At 45.7% G+C, this 19823-nt stretch overlaps 1 protein-coding gene across 2 annotated transcripts in view; it reads right to left on the reverse strand.

Moving 5' to 3' along the window:
- wdfy3 (WD repeat and FYVE domain containing 3) overlaps positions 1-19823 on the reverse strand; it is a 98661-nt gene that overhangs the window by 18544 nt on the left and 60294 nt on the right. The window contains exons 20-39 of one of the 2 annotated variants that reach the window (XM_086169171.1): positions 17801-18019; positions 16545-16726; positions 15729-15960; positions 15225-15385; positions 14648-14759; positions 14267-14457; positions 12762-12914; positions 12600-12673; positions 12352-12513; positions 12167-12261; positions 11468-11588; positions 11166-11383; positions 8464-8654; positions 6897-7031; positions 6335-6514; positions 5403-5636; positions 5153-5252; positions 3399-3559; positions 1809-2038; positions 659-768 (exon numbers count right to left, since the gene is read on the reverse strand). In XM_086169171.1, the coding sequence (XP_086025297.1) occupies positions 659-768; positions 1809-2038; positions 3399-3559; positions 5153-5252; positions 5403-5636; positions 6335-6514; positions 6897-7031; positions 8464-8654; positions 11166-11383; positions 11468-11588; positions 12167-12261; positions 12352-12513; positions 12600-12673; positions 12762-12914; positions 14267-14457; positions 14648-14759; positions 15225-15385; positions 15729-15960; positions 16545-16726; positions 17801-18019 (3261 nt within the window). Of the gene's footprint in view, positions 1-658; positions 769-1808; positions 2039-3398; positions 3560-5152; positions 5253-5402; positions 5637-6334; positions 6515-6896; positions 7032-8457; positions 8655-11165; positions 11384-11467; positions 11589-12166; positions 12262-12351; positions 12514-12599; positions 12674-12761; positions 12915-14266; positions 14458-14647; positions 14760-15224; positions 15386-15728; positions 15961-16544; positions 16727-17800; positions 18020-19823 lie in introns of both variants that reach the window. The other variant, XM_086169172.1, reaches the window with a different exon arrangement.

The following is a 19823-nucleotide window of genomic DNA, read 5'->3' on the forward strand; positions in this document are numbered from 1 at the left end:
GTGACATTTCCATAAGTGACGTGAAATTGACATTTTGATGACATATTGACTCTTCTGTGATGTAATGTTGACTCTGCTTTGAGTGCTAGGATGTTAAATAGACTCTTCTGTGATGCTATATTAACTACTCCTGTGATGTTAAAATGGCTCGTCTACAATGTTATATTGACTCCTCCTTTGATGTTATATCGATCCCTCCTTTGATGTTATATCAATCCCTCCTGTGATGTTAATTGACTCTTCTCTGATGTTAAATTGACCCTACTTTTGTTGCTAAATTGACTGCTTTGACGGTGAAATGACACTGCCATGATGTCATACTGACTCTGCTGTGATGTTAACTGATTTCCAATTCAAAAATTGACATCTATTATGATAAGTTGATAAAGTTGATGTACGGCAGTGATGTTGACTTAACTTAGCTTTGATGCCAACTGAAGCCTTCGATGTGCTATGGATAATTATGATGTTAAAATTGACATTGCTTTAATGATCAGCGTTAAGTTACTTAATCTGTAACTTGCTGACAGTGAATGTAAAGGATCAATCATTAAAAGATCACAATGTGAAATACGATCGATCTGTTTTAGGGCTTAAAACCCTGTCAGATTGTCTGGATGCTTTACTGAAAAAAAAAAAAAAAAAGGTGCCATCTGACCCTCGCTGACGTCGTGGCTGTGTGTGGAGTCCGTCTCGTTCTCTGAAGGCATCATGACGTGCCACGTGGTCATCCTGGCCTCCGCTTCCAGGCCGAAGCCCTCAACGCTACTACGGAAGGAAACACACACGCACACACACAAAACATCAGAACCAGCCTACTCCGTGCTCCCAGAGTGTGTTTACGTTCCTTGGGTCATTTGAAACACACACACAACTGCAAACAACACGTTGGGAAGCGAGTGTGAGCTTTTGGTGCATGCAGAAAAACTCGTGCATGTCACAGCGATGATGGGAAAACAAGTTACATCTGAAAACATCTAATGGGAGCTCATTTTTAAATTTTACTTTTATAAGCTAATATTAGCCAGGAAGCTAATATGAATAAATCCATGTCAAACATGGGAAAAGACGACGCGCAGGTGATTCCGGATGCACGTTTTTCCCCACCCGCCTGATCAATCACCAGGAGTGTCACATCTGAGCTTTCAAATCCCTCCGGCGCCCGTGGATTCACAGCCGGAATATCACCGAGGCAGGAGAGCGGGGCGGAAATAATCCCATACAGACACTGCTGAGGGCGGCGCGCTGAAGCAAAGCGCAGAAAAAAAGGCGTGCGTACCGAATTGCACCACAACATTCCTCTTCCTTCAGCCGAGGGGAATATTCAAATGTTTGTGCTTGTTAAGACCTTAAAACACTTGATAGCCTTAACCTTAACACTTTATATTTTATTGTATTTCTTATTCTCCCTCCTTCCTACTGTTATCTACTATTGTTATGTTTTGCTTGAAACTCTGGCACAATTTCCTTCAGGATAAATAAAGTTGTTCTTATCTTATCTTATCTTATCTTACCAAAACTCCCCTAGAATGGAATTTCAATCAGACTGGAGACAGATGAGTCAGCAAATCTTACTTATCACTAATATGGATTCCAGAAAAAGTCCTTTTTGACGAGCGAGTGGGTGAATATATTAACGGTTTATGTGATGGCGGGGAGGAAACAGCAGATTACTCATGTCTTCCTGGATTACATTTGAGTTTTCCGCGGATCCTCGGCCGTCCTCCTTCTTACCCGGATTACTTTTTCGCCGGAGACGACGAAACAAAAAACAAAAAAATAGGCTAATACTTGAGCATCCTCCTTACCTGCCGCTGTGCAGGCAGATGAAGCAGTGAGCCAGACAGGCCACAAAGTCCTGGTCGTGGTTCCCCGGGCCCAGCACCAGGTTGCGGTTGACGGTCAGGACCCGCAGCGCGTCCAGCAGCGCCACCTGCTGGGCCACCGTCTTGTGGGGCCTGCAGAGCTGGTAGAGCACCGTCCGGTTGAGGCAGTGGTAGATGGTGTCCAGCGACAGACCCTGGGAGCGTCTCTTTGACTGCGGGTGGAGATGAGAGGGTTTTTAATGAAAGCTCCGGCTGGCTGCTCCTTCCTACTGGACTGGAGTAAAGAAGTATTTCAGCGGTGAGAAGATTTGTTCTTCTCTTGGCTGAAGCTGAAGGCGGTTAATACCCTGCAGGACCCGGCGACTTGGCTATTTCTACATATACGGTTACTCAAGATCCCTTCAGGGGCTGTGGGGAAGTTGAGAATCTGGCGGTGCCCTGACAACACGAATAAAAATTGAGAGAAGTGTAAATTTTGAATAAAAGGATAAAGCCGGATGTCCGGGCGGCGTCCTCTCTGCTGCTCCCGTCGGCCCCCGATGCTAACGGTACGGCCCGTCGATGGCTAAAACCCCCAGATATTCCCGCAGCACAACGGCGCATTATGTATGAAATATCAAATTAGGGGTGTTAATCCTCTAAATCTCTGTGGAGAGGGAATTACATGGAGAGCCGGGGGTACAAAGTCCGGGCAGAGCGACCGGGCGGGAGGAGAGCCCTGCATTTCTGCTGGGATTCCACTGGTAGAAAAAAAAAAAAAAAGGGTTTTCTCAAAAACAACTTTCACATATTTAACTTCCACTTCCTGCTAATTTCTCCATAATTTTAAGTCATTTTGATTATTCATTAATTCCCCGCTAAATTAAGTTATAACTAGTTTTATTATAATTATTATTATTATCATTTCCTGTGGAATTTATTTCTGCCTTTTTGCAATCGGGGGTAGGGGGGGTTATTTGCTGATTTTTAAAAGGGCACCGGCTGCCACTGTAACTTGTGGCCTTTTCTTATATTGTCCAAATGAAGTTATCGAAGAAGACAATAATTCACAAACAAATTAACCTTTCTCAAAAACATTGGTGGAAAAATGACTTGTCTGAATTTTTCATGTCAAAGGAGTATCCAACGCGTGCCTCCATTTTTAATTCCCTCTCAAGAGACAAGAAACAGACGCTGCTCTGTGATTGAAGGGCCTCTCCGTGGCGACTTACAATAAACACACACACACACACACATTCACCTGTCAGTCAGGCGGGGTGTAAATGGATTAAACAGATATATGCAATGTGTGTGCTTTCACTCAGTCAGCCGCCATGATGACTGCTAATCCAATTTAATCCCTCGTGTTTACTGGCCACATTAACTGGAAGACAATTAACAGGGGGGGGCTGCTTCATGTCTCTCTCTTGCTTACACACACACACACACACACACACACACACACACACACACACACACACCTATTGGTTTAATATGCTTACTCCAACTGGCATTGCTTAATTATGATACTGTGCAGTCGGTTTTACAAAAATAAATTCTGAGCCTAGGAATACGTGTCATTTGGCTTGCTACCTGTCCGATGAGCTGCACGATGAAGTCCACCACCAGCTTGGAGTCTTTGTTGAACATCCCCTGCCACAGCTTGTCCACCACCCGCTGGGTGAAGTAGAAGACGTTGTTGACCAGGATCTGGTAGCTGCCCCCGCTGCTGAGGGGCAGGGAGGCGTCTTCGCCTGGTGGAGGAAATGAGCCGATGAAAAGTTCATTAACATCGTTAATGAGTTCTCCTTTTATGGCGCTATTCCGAGCGTCCGGTGAAGATTCTTCGAGGAGGAGCACAGATTCTCCCACTTTGACCTTGTTTTCGGATTATTTATTAGCCTCTCCGTGGCATGAAGCTGAAGCCGTCACTAATTAGCATCACGAAAACAATGGTTGTCTGTGGTAACTGTTAGCATGCCTGCTTCCAAAGTCACTCTGAAAGACTTTCGCCTGCTTTATTCCTGAGAGTTGGGCAGAAAAACAAAATGGGGCCCATTGGAAGGACTTCACATTATGTAAGAATGTGATTTTGATGACTTTTGACAACGGTGGGCTAGTAGTTACCTCAGTCCGCCATTCATCAAGCTAAGCTATGAAACCAGATGGCATAAGACAGACATCTTCTCCGTTAACTACCGTATTTTCTGGACTATAGAGCGCACCTGTAAATAAACCGCATCCGCTCTATTACAAAAAAAAAGTAAAAAAGGCTTTAAGGCTATAAGCCGCAGATATCTATGTTGAAAAGAAATGTCCTCCAGGACATTTTCAAGTTCAGGCCACCTGCTTTTATGTCCTCTGAAAGCTTTTTTCGACTTTTGGCATTGCATGAGCTCTTCCCGCTGCCGCCTTACCATGGATTCGTTGACGCTAAGCTTGCGTGCCGCAGCGCGGTTTCCTTCGTGGATAGCAAGCTCGATGGCCTTCAACTTAAAACTTGCATACGAGCTTCTTCTTGTGGTTTCCATGATGAAGGGGCGAGGATTTGAAAATAAGTACCTGCGTGTTCTATCTGCTCTTTATCTGCACTTTCTGCTATTCTTCTTTGCATTGATTTACACGTCTTATCTTATTTTGGATTCTACTTCCGCCCCCTTGCGATGGAAGAAAAATCCATAGAATAGCCGCACTTTTGTATACGCCGCATGGTTCAAAACCTAGGAAAAAAGTAGCGGCTTATAGTCCAGAAAATACCGTACTTCAGTTCTGGGCAAACAGTTGCATTTCCCCGTGGGAGCTTTGTGTTCTTGAACACATCAGAAAAAGTGTGTTCCTGACGGACGCCGCCTAGCAGTAAACAACGCTAAGTCTACGACGGGAATGAAGCGGGGAAGGTCCTCGCGGCTATCGGGGTAAAAAGCGCTGAGTCATGATGCAGCCGAGCAGATCCTCGCAGGGTGAGATCAGAATCCTGCTGTCCTGCAGTGGCTCGTCCGGAACATTTTCTCCCCGGTCATGTGCTATTTCTGTTAGCGTTGAAAAATAGCGTTGGACATAGGTAGCGTCCTCTCGCCAAGACACGGTGCGTTTCGCTTGTCTTTCACCTTTCTTGCCGCTTCGGCAGCAGGCGGCCCGTTAAAAAAAAAAAAAAAAAAGCTAAATCAGATGCTTAGACCTCGATGTCCGTTCTGACAGGGAGGTTTTCAAACTGTCTCGGCCGCGCCGAGTGGAAGAGAAACAGCGCTCGTATTCTTTTAAGTCGGCGCGCCGTTAAAATTATTTATGAGCTGTTATTCTGAGGGAGACGGCGTTACATAACGCTGCGGCGGCGAAAGCGCTCTGACCCAGAAGGACATCGGCAGCCAGCAGATGCTCCATGACGCCATCTAAGATGTTGGACTGGAACTCCTTCTGCTGGGTTCTGGTGGAGCGTTCCGGGGACGCCTGGAGAATAGCGAGATTGTTAGCATATCCTGTGCAAATGGTAAACACAAAAAAACTTTTTACCAGCCTAGTAATCCGCCTGCTGGCCATCTGCTGGTACTACAGTCTACCAGTGTAAACAAATTATTACTAGATATTGATGAGGGTTACCTCCAGCAGGAGGTCAATGACGGGTGTCTGCTTGCTGGCCGGGGTCATGCACAGGTTGTCCATGATCAGGACCCTCATGAAGTCGAAGACGTACTTCTTGGCGGGGTGGTTGGTCAGTGAGGTCTTGGAGCCCACGTTGCAGTACTCCGACTGGCTGCGGTTCATCCCGGAGTCACCGGCGAAGGCCTTGAACTCCTCCGTGGGAGAGCCCGCCTCATCGTCCAAGTCGCTGACCTGGGCGGCGGCGGGTTCAGACCGGTTTTAAAGCAACAACAATTTTGACTTTAGTTATTAAAAAAAAAAAAAAAAAAAATGCTATTGTTTAAATGATAAAAACAAATTTCAACAATCTTAAATTTACATGGACTGGGCAACATGACGAAGGATTCCTAACTTTACAAGAAAATATATTTATGTGACTTGGAATGTAAAATATTTTCCTTTGTAATAAACTCACACCGTCCCATGATGACATGATGACGTTCGACTGCCGAGACACATTTTAGAAATACACAATTTGGCAGTTAAATTCTAGAAGAATCTTGGCAGTTTAAACATCTTGAAGGTCTGATATTAAGATTAAATGTTTACAGTAATATGAAATGATTTTTGGGACTCTATTTAGGACCCTGAAATAAATGTCTTGAATCTGTATCACATTTCATCGCTTCCAGTCTGCTTCCTCACTGGCGACCAATCAGACGCCTCGGCCTTTGCCTGAAGCGTTTGATCGCCAAGGACAAACGGCATTGTTCTATCTGCTCTGACCACTGGCGGCCAATAACACACACACACACACACACACACACACACACACACACACACACACACACACACCGATCAATGTCTGAGATTAATCGTCTGTAACAAAGCCAACTGGGCGGTTTTGAGACGGGGAGAGGCGCCGCGGTCCACAGCGACGGGGGTCTCACCATCTCGGAATAGGGCCGGATGTTGAAGGGGAAGACGGCGGCCGCCAGGGCGCACAGGAAGTCGGGGCTGTGCCACATGGGCGCCAGGTCGGGCACGTTGTGATAAAGGTACCTGAAGAACTGCATGAGTGTGACGGGATATTCCCGCAGCCAGGAGCCCTCCTCCTCCGACTGCCACGGCTGGGAACACACACACACACACAGAGTAATACGCCGATTATCATCCGGCGGAAAAATAAACAGTCACAATCAGTCTAGGAAGGTGCTGATCATAATAAGTGTAAGGGGAAATGAAAAGTATAATCCATTTTTTGGCAAAGACGGAAAACTGCTGGCAAGACGATGAGTCGAGAGAAATGAGCCCTTTTAGAGAAGATTATGTATTTAACCAAAACGATGTTTAAGGGCTTTGGGAAAACTGTACTTTGTGAGATTATCATCTCAGTCTTGTCTCCCTTGTTTATTTATTTTTCTGTGTTGGTTACTTTTCTTGGGCATATATTTTTTTTTCCCTCCCCTCTAAACAACTTTCTCTAGAAGATGAAGGCCAGGAGCGACGCACCAGGTTGAGCATGCTGCGCAGCATAGCGAGCAGCAGGAAAGCCGCCTCGGTGCAAACGCTGTGGATGGAGCCCACCAAGGTCCCGCTGGACGCCGGCACGCCAAAGATGAAGGTCCAGATTGAATCCAGGTCGAACTGGAGAAACACACACACACACACAAACACTCTGAGGTAATACCAGGCCATGTAAACATGACATGCATCACATCCATTAAGATTAGGAAATTGGATCATCTGGATTGGAGCCTGCACCTAAGGGATTAACTGAATTCCTTAGAAAGCTTGTGTACGATTTTATTTTTTTCTAGTAGTCGTATTAGATATAGTACTTGCAGGAGTGTGCATTGTTAAATAAAACCCAGGATCATCCCTGTGCAACGGCACATCATGTAGTATCCAAGAAATCACTTTCTGTGTTGCCTGAGCAGTCAAAATGTTGAATGATGAAATGTTAGCGTCAAGAGGAGGGAGCTGGGAGGAATACCAGTAAGGTGGAACATTGACGTCCGAGTACATCAGCTTACGAATTTTCCAAGATATGAGCCGTCCCTCAGTAGATTATTTTGCTTCGTGAACCGATACCTGATTTAGGAGCGGGCGGGATCAGTGTTATTTACGCCACTTCAGGGACACCAACGTGCCCGCCGCTGTCCCTGAAGTGAAAAGTCGGACTATCGCCCGACTTTTGGTAACCCGACGAAAATCATTGAAAAGCATGAGCGAAGTGTGCACGTCGTCAACTCGTCCAGGAAGAGACCCCAGAAGCTGTTGTTGGCGAGACACCGAAAGCATTATCTTGGGAACGTCAATGAACAAGGCATCGGAGGAGTCATTCAAAGCCAGTCCGGGACGGTTTGATTGTTTTAAAAAGAGGACCAGCGTTCACTGTTGCTAAATTAAGTTTAGCGATAAAAGTGCGGAAAAGAGTCAAAGATTAATTTAGCAATACATTGTAGCATTAAGTGTGCAGCGAATAAATTAAGTGAAGCGATAGAACACAAAATGAAAACAACCACCCAACCTCCTCCGCCACCGCTGGCTTCTTCATCCGATCTTCAAGGTGAATACACTTAATGAAACCATTTCTTTGCATTCAGTATTATTTGTTTTTTAGGGATTATTTATCATTTATAAAGTACATTTTTCTTAATTACAAACACATAAAAAAACCAGGGGTCTGGAACCGATTACTAGTGTTTCATCTCATTTGAATGGGGAGGTTTACTTTGAAATGCAAGCAAGTTTAGTTATGAGCCTGGTCACGGAACGCAAAAAAGTCGTAAATTCAGGCACTACTGCATTATAGTCAAAACATGATTTACAGCTGCATCCAAAATACTGCGTAGTGAAATGCACTCAGTGAGAGACGGCGGCGGTTGGTTCGAGCCATTGCAACACTTTCACACAACGAATCCCGATTCATCGCGTGTTCTGATCAAGTGCTGCTCTGCAGTCCCTTCCTCGCTAATCCGATACGTTCTGGACGAATGTCCAGAGCGTCCAATGTCGCGGCCGGGCGCGTGGGTGGCAGTAGGAGAAGAAAAGAGATGGGCATACTAACATGTACCTGCAGGCTGTCCGGCAGCTCGGTGACGGGCTGCTGCAGGAACAGCGCCATCAGTAGGAAGTAGAGCTCCGGCACGTTGGTGTGTTTGGGGAGCAGCGTCTGCAGCACGGGGAACCCCGGGAAGTGGCAGGCGTCCCGGTTGATCTCCCGCACCGTGGAGCGTCCGCCCGCGCTGCGGCCCACATTGAAGCCTGGACACGCGGCGGAGGGTGGAAGAGTCAGTGGGGTTAGACTTCGGTGGAAACGCGTCGGTGAAATCCCGTGACTCTGATACAAATCAAAGCTGATGTGGCAGGCGGTTACGGCAGGGGTTCGGGTTCTACTGGTACGTTCACACGGGGGGGGGAACCTCACACGGCGCGCCACGTGTGCATGAAAAAAGCTGACGCTGACCTTCCTCTACCAGTTCTGCCGACTCACCGAGTTGATGCAAATAGAAAAATAAAAGACTTAAAACCTTTGGACACCCGCAGTCGCTGGCTGTCACTGTGGGTCTACAGAACAGCTGCTTTATTCCTCTGCTTCTGGAACAGATATAAAACCTGCGAATATTTGGCCCCATTCTCCATCGCTGTATACTTGCAACTCAATCATTTGCCACTAGGGACATTCACCAGAAGGCTCACATCTCATTTTTAGCTAATTCCACGGAGCAAACCTCTCCAAACCGGCTACCGGTGTCCGAGCAGTTGTCTTCCTATTACTTTATCCATAATTTGAAGTAAAAATAGTTTTATTTACATAAAATAACAGTAGGATTAGCATTTTACCCTGAGATGAAGAGCTCTAGTGCCCCTGTCTTCTTCAGAATTAAATTTCGTCAAATCCGAGCGTCCTCCTTCCGATGTAGCGGAATCGTAACGAATTTATACTACCATCGGGGTCATTTCTCAGCTGTCCAGCATTCGAGGCAGCGCTCCCTGTAGCATGGTGATGAGGGGGAAGAGGAGCAGCGGCTCTACGGCGTGGAACGCTCGAATCCAGGAAGCTGAACGACCTCTTGGCCTTCAGAGCGCTCTAAAATCCCGGTGTGAACGTACAGAAACTCAGCTAAAATGGCGACGTTTGTACTGAGCGCTAAGAAAAACAAAAAAACAAAAGTAACACTGAGGAATAATCCCTGCTACGGGACAGAATCCAAACTGGAGAATCTGTCAGCGTTAGCGACACACACTCTGATTGGTCTACAGCTGGCGCCAAGATCTGTGGGGAGGCGATTCCAGAAGCAAAGATAATGGTTCTCAACCTAAAGGCCGGAAATGGGACTGCAGTTTAAAAAAACAAGATTCGGTGAATGTGGGATAACTGGGATATCTATCTGGGATACATCTATGAAGCAACAAAATGTGACTTTCATTCCAGTGGAGCGGCGGCAGCGGCTTCTGCTGCCATAGCCGGGAGCTGCAGGATGCTGGTGCATCCTTCTGTTGGATGGAAACCAGGAAGTGTGTTTCCATGTCAGGGAGGAAAGCGCTGTCCTCTGCAGAGGGACGGCCGGGACCGAGGTCTCACGACTGTTTGGCCAGTTTACATCCGGGTGAAACGGTTGAAAATGGATATGTCGACATCGGTCAAAAAAAACGCAGTTTTCGGTGGGGTTGAGTTCTCCACGCCGGCTGCGTTGAATGTTAGCCGTTCCGTACAGTGACCCGAGGTTCCAGGCCTGATGAACGGAATGGCTTTTTTTTAAAAGATTTGCCACGATAACAAGCCGAAACCCAACTGATTGTAAAAAAAAAACAAAAAAAAAAACGCTAGCTCATGATCAAACTGTCACATGATGTTGCTTTGGGGATGAGGCGTAAACTCTTGTATGGTGAAGATTAATCAAGAGGTTTTAATTTGTTGCTTTCAAACGACGGGGTGTTGAAAACCATTCAGGGTGGGAGGCTACATATGCAGCGGCGGGCGAGGAGGGCGGGGGGAGCCATTTTAAAATGTTAAAAAAAAAGGGGGGGGGTGAAGACGCACCCTTTGCCGTGCGACGCACAAACTGCGCGGCTTTGTGTTTACTGAATGATGGCCAACTCCGGCGGAAAGCGTTGGCGGAGTGCGGAGACGTGTCTGCAGAGCCACGTGACAGCATTCAGAGGACATACTGGACACATCGCTGTCGCCATGGTGACACTTGGGCGGCGGGGCTGGGCAATGTTTCTATTCATGACCAGGAATCGTTTACCTCTCTGCCATTCAACATTTGTACAACTTTACACCAAAATAAGACTGAAAAATGTTCATGGTTAATTAGGTCGCAACAGGAAAAACAATAGCAAAACTAAAGAGAAATTCATGGCCAAATGTGGTAAAAATTCTGGCCCAAAAACAGAAAAAAAATGTAACAATATCAGCAAAAAGAGAAATTTGTTCAACACCAGAAAATGAACAATGTAGAATATCATAAGTGGTGATCTGACAGCTAGTCAGACATGGCCTGAAGATGAAATAACTGCTGGAAAACTTCTCAAAGCTCGACAAATTAGCAGGAAATGGCCCCGAAAAGAACGAGACAGAAAAGCTTATCACCAAAAAAAACAGGGAAGTGAAAACTTCAAAAATCACCAGGCTAAAAAGAAATAAACAAGGGGAATGAAGAACATTAGATTATCTTTTTCTGGTTCTGTAAGTAAAAGCAAAGCCCCGCTCGAAGACACACAAACACACACGCACGTGCGCGCGCCGCCCAGCCCCGTGCGTGCACTCACCCAGCACGGTGCCGATCTTGTTGGTCAGCACCGAGTCGGTGTGGTCCAGCCAGCCGCCGCCGCAAACGCCCTCCTTGAAGCGGTGGAGGATGGGCTGGTTGGAGAGCAGCACCACCAGGATCCACAGCGCCGCCGTCACCGTGCTGGAGTGGAGGTGCTCCTCCATGAACATCAGCAACCAGTCGAAGCCAAGCGTCCGCACCAGCTCCTCGCAGGCCCTGCGTGGCGACAGAGAGGCCTTCAGTCCCTGCGGGTGAACGGGGTTCATCGGCGGCGGCGGCGGTGGCGGCGGGGGTCCTCACTGAGCACTGACGGAGCACTTCTCCTTGGTGGTGAAGAGCAGACGGAGCAGGTTGTCCAGCAGGCGGTTTCTCAGCAGGATCAGGTTGGCCGACAGCAGCCCGCCGAAATCGTCATCGTTTCCTGGATTAAGGAATCATATTTGGGGATTTAAAGAAAAAGGAAGGGGCTTTTATTTTGAAAGTACTGACCGCCAAATTTACGTCTTCTAAGACATCAAATTTCAATCGTCTTTCTAATCGATCAGCAAGGTTGTTTTTATCTTTTCTAAGAATTACAGCTAAAACAGTAATTTTATTATAATAACAACATGCTTTTTGAAATAAAACTACTGAAAATTGATTATGATTAGCGTCACTTCTGGACGATAAGCCGCGACTTTTTTCACGTAAACAACGACGCGGCTAATATATGGACTTTGGGCGGGGGACGCTAACAAGCTTCACGCCGCTAAAACGTTTATCCTCGTCACATGGGACCGATGAAATGACCGGGAAATTCTGAGTCCGTTCAACTCCGACACCGGAGAAGACGACTTTGACGGTTTTAGTGCGCAGGAGGAAGCCCGTGGATAGCGATCGGCTAGCCGGTGCGGCTTATATTGAGGTGCGCTCAATAGTCCGGAAATTATGGTAGCTGATGGCGTTTTTCATAAAAAAAAAAAAAAAAAAAGAGAAAAATAAACTAATCTCGATAGTGACCTCCGTCGATCTTTTCCTCGTTGTTGATCTCCATGACGACAAACTTCTCGCACACGGCGAAGGTTGGGAGGGTGGAGGAGATGAACTGACCGAACCTGAGGGGTGAGAGTTTGATCAGGTGCGCTGGTTCCGACCGGGTTCACCAAAAATAAAAAAAAGGCAACGGAGAAGTCGGGGGCTCGTACCGCAGCAGGTCGTAAGGGTTGGGGAACCCCTGCAGCAGCAGGCTCAGCACGTTGCTGATGGCGGCGACGGTGGGCTGCGACAGCGACGTGTCCCTCAGCGTCAGCAGCAGCCGGGGGATCAGCTGGAACTCCCGCAGCAGCTTGGCGTTCTTTGCCGCCTCGCTGGACGGGCACAGGGAAGGGGGAGTTTAAACCCGCGCCTGGGACGGAGGGCCGGGGGGGGGGGTCGGGTAGAGGTGGGGTCTCACCTGGATTCGGTCAGCAGCTCGATGAAGTGCTCGAACAGGGAGAGGTGGAGCTCGTAGGGGGCGTGGAGCCACACCTGAGAAACGGAAGGAGCCCGGGCGGGAGGCGGTGATGTCATGATGATGTCGTTCGAAAATAGACGTTCAATAAATACGATCCCCCACCTCAAAGTCGCAGAGCAGGTCCTGGAAGGCGGTGGAGTTGGGTATGATGGAAGTCTCGTGGCCGCTGTCCACCGTCCCCACCAGGGAGAATGTCAGATGGAGGATGTGACTGTTGAGAAGCGAGCGCTTCTTCTTCAGGAGCATCGCCAGCAGCTGAAGGTGGAGAAGGAGTCAGGCTGTTATACTAGGTTATAATAATAATAATTTAATCTTTATTAATCCCCTAGGGGAAATTTGTCTGCAATTAACCCATTATGGATGAACGATGAGCAGTAGGCTGCGCGTCCACCAGCGCCAGGGGAGCCGTTAGGCGTTCAGTTTCTAGCTCAACAATACTTCGACACACTAGGAGACGCCGGGAATCGGACCAGGAATGAAAGAACCACTCTACCTCCTGCGCCACGCGACCCCGATATAACATGTTACGTCATGCTGTGGTATACTATGTTAGTCTATGTATGCTATGTTGTGCGATATTAAGTTGGGGTATTTATGTTATGCTATACTATCTTTTCAACGTATATTATGTTATGCGATGCTATGTTATGATATGCAGTGCTATCCTGCAATTGACCGGCAACCGCCTCTCGTCCAGTGACAGCTGGGATAGGATAGGATGATGGATGGATCAATGGATAGATGTTATCCCTTTTTATTTTATGTTATGTATGCAATGTTATTTTATACGACGCAATGTTGTACTGTGCTATGTTAAACTATGTTATCTTATGCTGCACAATGTTAGGACATGCTATGCTATCCTTTCAATATTATGCTATAATATATTATTGTTAAAATTTACCGGCGGGAACCAATTACTAGGGTGTGTTAAACAAGACCTTATAAGGAAGTAAGCCCGACCTTTGGGTCAAAGGTATAAAATGACCGTGCCCCCTTGTCTCAAGGCCAGAACTTCCTCATCTACACATTCGACTGGACGCGTCTCATCAGGTGCCTAGAGAGGGTGAACGATCCTCCCGGGGTGACATTCGTTCTGACTTTGAATAAACCGTTCGTGCTTGATCAGTTCCTGACCATTGTGACGTTTCCCTGAATGAAATCTGAACACACCGGAACAATAAAGTTCACAGGAGCCACAAAAACGGACATTATGTTATGCTACGCTATGTTATTCTATCTTATTTTAGCCTGTGAAATGTTATGATATGCTATGCAATGTCAAGTTGTTATTTTATACTATTTCATTCTGTGTTATACTATGCTATGCTAGGTTTTCATATGATACGTGGTGCTATGCTTTTAAGGTATTTTATTTTATTCTGCTATGTATGCTGTGCTATGATTTGCTGTGTTATGTTATTCTATGCTGTGTTAAAGTATGTTAGCTTATGCTGTGCTATGTTACGATAGGCTATGCTATGTTATCTTAGGCGATCTTATGAACTACAATGTTAGGCTATGCTATGTTGTTATGTTATCTTATATTATGCAGTGCAATGTTTGCAGAGGGAATCTCCCCCCAGAATCCAGCTGTTGTGTCAGACCTGGTAGCCCTTGATCCGCTCCATCTCCTTGCTGGCCAGCGGGTTGCTCTTCACAACACACACCAGGGCCTTGACAGCCGCGTACAGCCCCTCCACATCCGACGCCATGGCGACCAGACCCAGGATGGCGGCAGCGCCGCCCACAAACTGCAGGTTTGTGGCCACAGGCTTGGAGACGAAGGCTCGCACACCTGGAGGAAGAGGAGGAGATGGGTTTCTGTGAGGCTACAGATGAAAACTACTGATTTATATAAAAACTAATGGTACAAATAGAAAGTACAAAATAACTTAAAATAAAGACTATTTCTGAGAATCGAAGAATGAATAAAACGGACGACGATCGTCCTTGGCAACCCGTTCAACTGCAGGGCATCGGTTTACCCAGGTATCCAATGACGGCGGCCCCAACGGTGCGGGCCGGCCCGTTCAGGTGGCCGGCGGCGTTGTGGATCAGCTTGACCGGCGTGGCATTTTCATGCGAGGACACGGTGAGCTGAGGGGTGGGAGGACCATGACAGCAGAGTTAGGAAGCGGGAGAAGGAAAACTGACAAGCCCCTGCTGATAAATCAGAATAATTACTGAGTAATAAAATAAATAAAAGGGTAATCATTCCTTTTCTTTTGCTTGTAACTTATGTTACTTCTAGATGTTGACGTGAGGAAACACTGCAAAGTCTTACAGATGCTCAGAGGATACCGTAGATACAAACTGATTGGACCTCCGACTGTGTGTGTGTGTGTGTGTGCGTGTGCCTTCATTATCTTAGAATTAAATCTGTTTCCTCTCCATACTTGGAAATGTAAAAAGCGTCTGCTCAACACTGTGACGGAGGAGAATTATGGAATTATGGAATTTAATAGTTTCCAGTTTCCTTAAAATAAACACACACACACACACCAGCATACACATAAACAAAGTAAAAAATGCTTCCCCCGTATGAAGCCCCACAGCGCTCACCTGCTTGGCGATGGCCTTGCTGTCCAGCTTGTTGTAGACCTTCCGGATCTTGGCCACGGTGAGGGAGGAGACGGACAGAGCGTAGAGGCTGAAGGACACCTTCTCCTCCGGCACCAGTGCAACGGGGGACGGCGGCACCCCCTCCGCCTTGGAGTCTTTACCTGCGACCAGAGAGGAGGATGGTTGGTGAAGCTGCGCTTAACATGAGCAGAAAGGGACAAAATAAAAACAAAAAAAAAAAAACAAACAAACAAAAAAAAAAAAACAGGAAGAGAAGTTCTTGAACCCAACCCATCTCGCCAACAAAATCTGAAAACTGGTCAGATATTAAAAAAAAAAAAAAAAAATCAATTATAGAAACGTCACCAACAGATTAGGAAAAAAAATATGAAATATAAATATGAAAAAAATAACAAATAATAGCTAAAATTAGAAAAAAAAAAAAAATTTGAATACTGTGTTAATTGTGTTTTTTTTTTTTCCAGAGTCTGCGAGGGGACTCACAAGGTAGGTAGACGGCCTGGAGACTCCCCACGTAGTTGGGTCCCAGGTCAAAAATGGCAGCGATGCTGGAGGCGGGCAGAACCTCCTCCAGGAAGTGGCTGGGCCCCAGGCGCCACACCAGGCTGGAGATCTGCCGCTGGGCCGGCGGCGTCCCCACGTACCCGTAGACGGTGCTCAGCACGGGGGGGTTGGTGGATCCTGAGCCGCCCGGCGTGCTGTGGATGTAGTGGAGCTGGAGAGAGGGGGGCAAAACGTGAGCAAAGCGGGTGTACCCCAAGGTTTGGACGGCAATCAGAGGCTTTTATTTTGAAGGGGAATGTCATTATTTATTGAGTGAACAAAAAAGAATAAAAAGTAAAACACATTTTTTTTTTCAGTTTTTTCTGATTAACCCTCCAACTTTTTGAATTTCACATGCACGTGCAAGTACGCACATTTGCTTGTTTAAGCCTACAAATGGAAATTTTTTAAATGACACCCTTTTGTTAACAGTTTAACCCTCTAACTTTTGGAATCTCTCCCTCTGTCTCACACAGGCAGGCACAAATCACATTTGACACTATCCAATCTCTTATTTTATTTTGAAAAGGCAATTTATTCTTATTCTCTGCAATTTATTTTCCCACATAACCGCCATTTTCTTCAAACTCCATTCATTTATTTTATTCAGGAAGTCTCGTTTCAAGCTTGCACGCAAGTTCATTTTCCGATAAAACCAAAGCGAAATAAAATATGTGACTCTGTGAAAATAAAACTTCTGCTTCTCCTCAGGGTGTTATCATTCCCCAGGATGACCTCTGACCCCAGCACGCTCACCTTGACGGTGCTGACAAGCTGCCCGTCCACGTACAGGGAGGCCATGCTGTTCTTCAGCATGCCTTTGCTCATCACCAGCACCAGGTGGTGCCACTGGCCCTCGCCGATCAGCTCGCCGCATCTGAAGCGTGCGCAACACGGCAGGATCTCGTAGAAGGAGGCTTCCTCGCTCGATTCGTCTGCTGTTGACGGGGAAGAGGAGGGTTATGATAAATGAATGAATTAGATACTGAGAAGGATAAAAACCATCATGCATTCACACCCACGCTTTCACTTTGTCTCTTTAATCCACAAAATATCAGATCCTGTTTACATTTCGATCAATCGTCGCCGAAATTGAGGCGCAAACCCCTAGGGGCGCCCGGCGCTACTGCAAGGGGTAGACAGACACGAAATCACGAGGGAATCGTCGAACCGACAGAACAACAAGTCGCGTGAAGAACCGAGAACTGCGCATCTGAGAACCTGCGTCCCTGTCAAATTTAGAGGTTTCACCTCAAATTCTTCATTTTTTTTTAAAAATAAAATTCTAAACAAGGTGCAGTTTGTGTGCTTGTTTGTCTTGGTTTTTCATACAGTCAAAAAATGAATAAACAATTAGAAAAAGATATGTTTTTGATTTTTTTTAATCCAAGAGAGGTAGAACCTAGAGGAGTAGGAGCAGGGAATCTCAATATCTTAAACCTTAAAAAAAAAAAAAAAAATCTCACCCACTTACGGTAAATTGTAAAAATTTATTTGTATATATGTTCATCTGTGCAATATTTCATTTCCTAACAGTTTCATGTACAATATTCTTTCATACTCTTGTGCACAAGTTTAATTAGGCTTGCAAAGATAAAAGATACCACGTTTCAGGGGTGAATTGAACAAAAGGTATATTAACAAAGATTAATATGTCATGATTTTACACGTCCGACCCACATGAGAATAGATTTTCCTCCATGTGGCCCCTGAGCTACGATGAGTTATACACCTGTGCTTCATAGTTTATTTGTATTTCTTATTCTCCCCCTTTTTTTTTAAATTTTTATACAATATTCTACTATCATTTATTATTGTTATGTTTTTCTTGTAACTCTAGCGCAACAATTTCCTCCGGGATAAATAAAGTTGTTCTTATTCTTAATTCTTCGAACTCTAAAAGTACATAAGACGAAAAAAAACATAACTGCATCCCAATATATGACCATCGAGTGCAAACTAACGCTACAATGCTCTCCAGGATCAGATCCGGTCTAGGCTTGGCTACTCACAGTAGGTCTGCAGCAGCTCCTCCTTGGTGGAGACGGTGAGCGAGCGGTCTTTGGCCGACAGCACCAGCGCCAGGCAGACGTAGTGCTGTTCCGACGACGTGGCCCGTCGCACCACCGTCAGCAGGCGCACCGGGTGGGCCTGCGGCGCCGCGCTGAAGCGCTCCACGCAAAACCAGGTGGAGTAGCTGAGGCCCGACGGGGGCGGGAAAAGTCGCTCGCCTGCAGAGGGCGGAGAGAGGACACGTGGTCACCGTCCGTCTTTGCATTTTTATCCTTTTCATTGCGTCGCGTGAATCACTACATCAGGGGTGTCAAACATACGGCCCGCAAGGGGATTCAGCCAGGCCCACAGGATAATTTGAAAGTGAAAAAATGCATAAAAGACAAGGATTTTTTTTTTTAATTAAGTGCAATTCGAGAATATTCCGCCAGGAGGCGCACTATTTTGGTCAGAGTAGACGTCAATCCGCATCACTGAGACGGACCAATCAGCAGACGTCATCAATGCACCACCTGCTGCTTGTTATGACGTTGTTTCTACCCTGTTCTCTACCTCCCCGCTACGCCCTCATTAGCCAAAATGTCGTTATCAAAATAGAGAAAAGTAGTTAAAGAGTGTTGAATTTTCAAAGAAAAATTGACTACGTCAACCCTTGTGCTTAGCGTGTTTGCAACAAGTTTCGGTATTTTAGGAATATAATATACGGCGCCGCTACGAGACTCATCAGAGCGAAAAATATGACAGCTTGTAAAGACAACTGAGAAGAGATAAGATCGACGAATTGCTGGCAGGTCTGAGGAAACAGCGTCCACTTTCACCGATAGCCGAGAAATCAGCGAAGCAGCGGTAAAAGCCAGCTAGCTAATTGCTAGCGAATATGTGCAATTTAAAGTTAAGTCACCAGCTTCACTACAAACTAGTATGATGGAATTCTACTGTTCATGCAACTCCATACATTTTCAGTATGTATTGTATGAGTATGCATGTTTCATGGATGAAGTTTACACATTTACAGGACAGGTGAATACTCCTATCCTTACACATTTAATAGCACCCTTTTTAGTTTGGAGGGTGTAGGCAGGGATTCAATTTAGATTTTATATCCACATGTGTAAATGGTTTAAAAATCCCTTTCTTTATAAGTCTCATTTAATCTTAAAGTGCATTACTATATTTTTCAATACCAATTACTTGTTAAAGTTTTGTGCCTTTGTACGATCAGTGGGATCTCATGATCACATGATTGCAATTCATACATGTGAATGATAGAAGTAAATTGCAGTTTTGTCTAAGGAAATATGAGGTGTTTCATGAAATGTTTTGTAAAGGGATTGGTCATTAAATTCCAAGATTTTCTAATGTCTTTGTACTTCATTACACCAAAACAGAGGAAAGACATGATATTTTGGTTATTTATTGTTGAATATGCTATTATCTTAATGGTCCGGCCCACTTGACATCTACCTAGGCCGTATGTGGCCCGCGATGAGAAATGAGTTTGACACCCCTGCACTACATCCTTACGACCCGTATGACGATAACCATCTTGAATCTTGAAATGATTATCATCCAGGTCATATTTTTGGCTGAATTGCCTCGGATTTTTTTATTCTGCAAGACTGAAAAAAACGGAGCACATTCGAAGGAAATGATTTTCTAAATAAATGATAATCGTCGGACTCCTGTTTGTGATCCGTGTTTGGCCCGGCTTTCCAAAATGAAAAAAGAGATTTTGTTTTCATTCTTCACTCGCTGCGCTCTGTGTGTTTGCGTGTTACGCAACATGTCATCGTAAGGGCCGCTGAAAACTCCCCGCTCTTTATTTTTATTTATTTTTTCCCCTCTGCTGATTGAACTTTTATCTATTCGGTCGCCGTCTTGACGAGGAGGAGGAGGGATATTTTATTCATCGTCTGCCGGGGAAAGGGAGAATAAAAGAATCTTGGAGAAAAAATAAAAAAATAAATAAAAAAAATCAAAGCAAGCGAAGATGGAGTGATGAGGAGTCTTTTTCTCCGAGGC

Source organism: Fistularia commersonii, chromosome 22 (assembly GCF_037954325.1).
Source record: "Fistularia commersonii isolate RoL2024-O1a breed Wild chromosome 22, RoL_Fcom_v1.0, whole genome shotgun sequence".
Lineage (NCBI taxonomy): Eukaryota > Metazoa > Chordata > Actinopteri > Syngnathiformes > Fistulariidae > Fistularia > Fistularia commersonii.